The 6,379-nt window shown below is 34.1% G+C and overlaps 1 protein-coding gene across 1 annotated transcript; it reads right to left on the reverse strand.

The window, feature by feature from the left end:
* Positions 1-1,840: 1,840 nt before the first annotated feature.
* On the reverse strand, positions 1,841-2,971 carry BDB00DRAFT_785779 (uncharacterized protein; the record flags this gene model as incomplete). The annotated part of the gene is made up of 4 exons (XM_053120559.1): positions 1,841-1,870; positions 2,087-2,153; positions 2,244-2,334; positions 2,818-2,971. The coding sequence occupies 4 exons, from the start codon at positions 2,969-2,971 to the stop codon at positions 1,841-1,843; spliced, it is 342 nt and encodes a 113-aa protein (XP_052982339.1).
* Between the last annotated feature and the right edge of the window lie 3,408 nt (positions 2,972-6,379).

Consider the following 6,379-nt stretch of genomic DNA (forward strand, 5'->3'; position numbering starts at 1 on the left):
TTATTCTATTCTAGTCAAGCTCCAGAATCAAAGATTCTGTCGGGCGTCAACCTAAAGGTCTAGCCTGGTTTTTCCAAAACATAATAGTTGAGATTAATCCTAGTGGTTGAGAAATTATTTTTTTAAACAAAAAATTAATTTCATGATTTATTATAATCACTTAAAAATTATATTACTTATAATTTTTTACATAATTATAATTTCACTAAAGACATAATACTAAGGGCTACCCCCATAATAGTGGGTTATCTATTGATATGTTTAATCAAAAAGATTAATTAAAAGCATATATTGAAGAATATAGTCTAGGCATATTGTAAAAAGAGCACAGTATTTATTAGAATTATATAGAAATTTTATGGAAGAATATTATTAAAGCATAGAAAAAAAGGATAACCTATATTTAATGTTATAGGTTTTCTTTTTTTATTATTTTCTTTTCATTTCTTACAGGTATCTTTTTTATTTCTAGATCTTTACTATTATTATTAACTACTAAACGTTTTTTTAGAATATGTAGTTTACTATGTTTAGAGCATAAAAAATCTTTCTTACCTTCTGGTATATTAGTTTTAATTTTACATGAACAAAATTTACCTTCATTCTTTCCTTTTTATACTTATATATACAGAAATCATTGTTTATACTAAGATAAAGGAAATGATCTGATGAAAATGTTTCATTTATTTTTTTATCTATTTTTTTTTATATTTTTTTGATTAATTTTTTTTCATTTTCTAAGAAATGCTCAAATTCATATTCCATGAAAATATTTATTTCTTTACATAAATTATTACGAAGTTGGATATGATTAATTGGAAGATAATCATTAAGTGCAACCATTGTTAAATCTTTTGATGATTTTATTGTTATATAAAAATAAAATTCAATTTATATTAAAAAAGTAATTGAGTTTTAAAAATTTAAATATAAATCTTTTATAGTAGCTATGTCCTAAAAATCTTAACCAAATCAAACCAAAATTTATATTCATTCTTATTTACAACATATACTTTATTATCTTTAAAAAAGGCTTTCTTATCATCATCTGTATAGAATATTTCCTTATCAGAAAGTAATTTTAGCATTTTATTCATAAACTCAATAATATTTTTAATCTGTATCACTTTTTTAATATGATTATACTGATATAACTTATTAATGAAAATGATTTTATCAATCCTTGAATCATCAGCAAAGTCATATTCATAATAATTAACCAATCCATATGTTTCTGGTTCAACTATTATAAAATGGATGGCTATTATTAATAACTTTATATATATCTGAATATAAATAATCAATAATTAATTCTTGATAGCTTATTTTTATATATATTACAAAATTTAATTTGTGAACAATTTAAATTTTTATTACTAACAAAAAATTTGTTACCAATAGTTTTTATATGAAAATAGTTGGTAATTCATATGTACCAGGAATATTGTTCCTGTGGGTACTGCATTACCTTATTGGTTACAAAAACATAATTGTTTTTAATAAAAGTAATTGCTTTTCAATATCTAAATAAAATAATTAAAAGATTTTAACAATTCTATAATTAATATTTTATTTTTCTTATTCTATCTTTCTTAGGTCTTTTAAAAACTTTAATATTTTTCTTTTCTTGAATTTTCATTCATTCTTAATTTTATATAATATATAGATTAAATCATAATGAAATTGGTAGAAATCGAAATAAAAAAGAATTATATAAATTTAAATGAGGAAAAATATAAAAAAGTTATTATATGATAAACTATTTATTCAAAAATTATTCTTATATCCTCCGATAATTTATTTAATAGTAGATTATCATCTGCTTTTTTATAATTATTATTTAGAGCATCCCCAGCGGACTTGCTAAAAGCTATTTTAGCAACAAAATTAGTGAGTTTGATTTCCCAGCAGACTCGCTATCGCTGTCGCTATTTTGCAGACTGGCTTAATTTTTCGTCGATCCTCACCAAAATAGTGAGTGAAACCGGACTCACGAAAAATTAAAATTCTTTCTATCTCAATCTACAATATCAATTACCAATTCTGCCACCCCTGCTACTGAATTGTGAGAAATGCTGACGCTTACCCCAGCCCCACAGCAAAGCAAGCCCAAGGGATGAGGTGCATCGTGGACAGCTGAAGAAGAGTTGTTTCTTTGTGCTGCATGGGTTAAAGCCTACACAGATCCCCTGAGAGGCACTGACCAGAGTTTAATAGCTTTTTGGGATTGCATCTACACATACTGGAGCGATGCTGGCGGTGACACTGAGTAGCGAAGCAACGCCAGTGCACTCATGAACCACTGGACCGAGATCCAGAAGGATGTCACTCTGTCTGTTGGTTGTGTCGCAGAGTACGAAGCACGCAACCTAAGTAGGGAAAATGAAACACTGAAGGTGAAGAATATTCGTGAATGTTATTGCATTAAAACTCATAGATTGATCTTATAAATAAGTGGGTAAACATCGGTAAACTTTTCTCTGACAAGGTGAAAAGCTGAGGCAAGAAAGGGAAGGGCGCCGCGTTCAAATTTAAGCATTATTACGATGTGCTTAAACTCGAACAAAAGTTTCTGATGAAGTACGTCAATGCAAGCGAGGATGAAGAGCGCCCCATCGGTCGCAAAGCAGCAAAGGCGCTGCAAGTCAAGGAGAAGCTCGCGAACGAACTTAAATGCAAGCACAAGTTAGATGACGACCGTGTCCGATAGCTGGAAATTGAGGAGGAGCATTTGAAGTTGTCAAAGCGAAAGATTGCCATTGCTGAAGCGGCTAAAGCCAGAGCTCGCTAAGATGCTGACCAAGTAGTGATGCTCACTGATCCTTTGTGGTTGACACCCATCGCCCGGCAATTCCTGGAGCTCCGTCAGTAGGAGATACTGATGAGATACCAGGACGAAGCGGCACAGACGCAGGCACAAGCCGACAAGGAAGAAGAAGAAGAGCAGGAATTGGAGTAAAACTTTATTCATAATTGCTATGCTGCTGCCAAAGGTGCTCCATCAAGTCATTTTTCAATTGCTTATGAGTCTCTTTACTTTTGATTCTAAGGAGTTGCTCTCTGTACTCGTCGAACGTATTACAGTTCCTTTAGACAGGCAGGAGTGATGCACGACCTATTTCTTGCAACTCTTCAAGATTTTCGCTTCTTTCATCTTCGACAATCATGTTGTGCAAAATGATGCACACCCGCATAACCATTGTCAGGTCGACATGCTTCCACAGTCTTCCTGGTTGGCGGATGATGGCGAAGCGTTTCTGCAGCACACCGAACGCCCTTTCGACGTCCTTCCGTACAGCTTCTTGCTTTCTCGCAAAGTACTGTAGAATGTTGTTAAAGTAGTGTAACTTGAAACCTATAATTCACACTTACCTTCTCTTTGTTGCCAACTGGCATCCAAACACTCTTCACCAAGTTGCCCACTCAGGGTAGATGCCATCTGCCAGATAGTAGCCTATGGTATATTCGTAGCCGTTGATGGTGAAGTTTGCGGGTAGTGCGACACCTGAGGCAAGGTTGGCGAAGAGGGTGGATCTTTGTAGAACGTTGATGTCGTTGAGCGACCCAGGGAAGCCAATTCCTACATGCCAGATCCATAGGTCGTGGGAAGCAACAGCTTCTAAAATTACTGTTGCTTTTTTCCCCTTTCCTTAGTAAGCCCCATACCAGGTAGTGGGACATATATCCCAGCTCCAATGCATGTAGTCTAGTGATCCAAGCAATTCCCTTATTCCGGCCCAGAAATAAGAGTTGGGTGTTCCCCCCCACAATTTTTTTGGGATTTCAAGGTCAGCCACTAGAGGCGCTGTACTAGGCAGCAATGCAGTATTTCAGAGAGGGAAAATTTCACCAAGCTCGCAAACAGAAATATTGCTACAAGATGTGTAATCGAATAACGTAAGCAAAAAGAAAATAGTGTCAAAGAAGTGTACTAATTATCAATCAGACCATGAAAACATGATATATTAAGTAAACACCCATGATACAATAGTTATGGTCTTGATGTAATCGTACTATTGCAGCACTTTGATTTATAAGAAAATCGAAGATCACTTTAAAGAAAAACCGGTACTTTACTGATAGTTAACGAGTAGTCTAGTTACCTTGAACAATAACAGATAGACCCATTATAAAGATTTCATTGAAATACATGCCTCCTCTCACCACCCTTCATCGTTTCTCACCACCCGCCATGCCATTTCACCTCTAAAAAGCTAGTCACTACCCGAGGGGTGGTGTAGGTGGGGTGGTGCAAATAGCCGTTCCCGCCTCTAGTGGCTGACCTTGAAATCCCAAAAAAATTATGGGGGGAACACCCAACTCTTATTTCCGGGCCGGAATAAGGGAATTGTGATCCAAGCATGCCCGGAAACCTGCGTTCGCTGTACTCTGCAAGGAGTTTCCCGACAACTTTTTACGAAGGGCTTTGAAGGTACTCCTTGCCAAAGCACTAGTCGATAGTCTTGCAGAACATCTTGAGACACTCGACGGCAGTGCTCTCTCCCATCTGCAGATACTCGTCGATTGCATCACCGGAAATTCCATAAGCAATCATCCGTATTGCAGCTGTTGCTTTGAGTTTGGGAGACAGGCCTTATTTACCAGCAGCATCCGTTCTCTGAGTGAAGTACTGGTTTTCCTGCCCCAAGCTTTGAACGATTTTCAAGAACAGATTTCTGCGCATTTGGAACCGACGTTGAAAAAGATGTTCCGGATACACTGGATCTTCGGCAAAGTAGTGCATGTAAAGTTTCGCATCAGCAGAAACATGATCTCATCTAATGACGGCGCGTCCAGGTACAGATCCTCCTTGACATTGATGCTCTTCACTGTCGTCAGAATCTTCGAACATTTCTCTGATGTGTGAGATGTGTCATCTACGAGCGCGGTCTTCGTCGTCATCAAAAAGAAGTTCGTGTATTTTGCGAATGGTGGACATTGAAAAAAGGAAGTCGAAACTGTGAATGAAGAGAGAGCAACTATAGTTACTGCTATTATTTAATTTGGCGAGCAAAAAATAGCGAGTCTGCTAGGATTTTGTGTCATTTCTATGGTCTTACTACATTGGCGGCTCTGAAAAATAGCAAGAAATTTCGCGAGTCTGCTGGGGATGCTGTTAGAGGTGGATTATTATCCACTATATTATTTAATAGTAGATTATCATCTACTTTATAATTCAGAGATAATATAGAAAATGTGCTTAGAAATTATGTTATAACTTTCTCATTTGAGAAAATATTTAAATGTAATTACTATATATGGTAATTACTATAAAAGGAAATAATTAAAACAAAGTATTTAAATTTTTATATAATTTCAGAATTAAGAATGCCCATTTTGATTTTTCTTTTTTAAATAACTTATTCTTATATAAAAATTAAAATTAATTAGCATTAATCATATCATCAATTAATTTACAATTAATTCTAATAATAAATAATAATAAAATTATAAATTTAAAAAAAAAAACAACTTATATAACCCTCTGATATAATAATAAAGCGGATTTTATCCGCTATATATAAAACTCAGTATTAAAAATTCTTCAAACAATAGCTTTTCTTTGAAAAGTTTATAATCTGCTTTTAGCGGATGTATATCGGGAGATATAGAAAGTTAGTTTTTAAAAATATTAAATATTTTATTATTTTTATTAATAATTGATAGAAATATCAACCATTTTATTTTTTTGTTACTAACAAAAAATTTGTTACTAATAGTTTTTATATGAAAACAGTTAGTAGTGCATATGCGCCTTTGGTCCTAGTACTGACGATCAGATCATTAACGTTATTGTTATTTGACCCATTAGCCACACCAATAGAGCTCGATTCAAGCTTGAGTGAGAGCAGCAGCCAAGCTACAAGCACGATTGACTTACTGCAACTGCCACCATCAGTTTCGACATTTGATATTACTGCTGAGGGAGAAGAGGACGGAAACACCGATGGTAAATTTATGTTCTCAAATAAACTTAAGATAGTAGCACGAAATTTAAATTCTTAGTTATCTTATACACTATGTTCTACACAGATATTACACAACCATCCAACTTCATTATTATGTTCTACCTTTTCCTAGCCTTGTTCTAAGATCGCTATTTGAGCAGGGCTGGTGGTGAGCTGCTCCTCTATTTTCTATCTGTGAACACTGTTTATGAGGCATTTGTAGGCAAATGTTTGGAATGATTACCATCATTCTAGGGTTTCGACTACCGTCTCAATGACCAGCTAACCACATCATCGAAAATCAAAGATTTTCTCTGACCACCCCTAATTATATTGATCATTATTTATCATTTAAAAATAAAACTTAACAACTAAATATATAAAATAAATCAAAAATAAAAAAATTAATAAAGTATTGAACAGCCTGCTGT

The sequence above is a fragment of the Zychaea mexicana genome (genome assembly GCF_025766255.1).
Source record: "Zychaea mexicana strain RSA 1403 chromosome Unknown BDB00scaffold_16, whole genome shotgun sequence".
NCBI classification, from domain to species: Eukaryota; Fungi; Mucoromycota; class Mucoromycetes; order Mucorales; family Lichtheimiaceae; genus Zychaea; species Zychaea mexicana.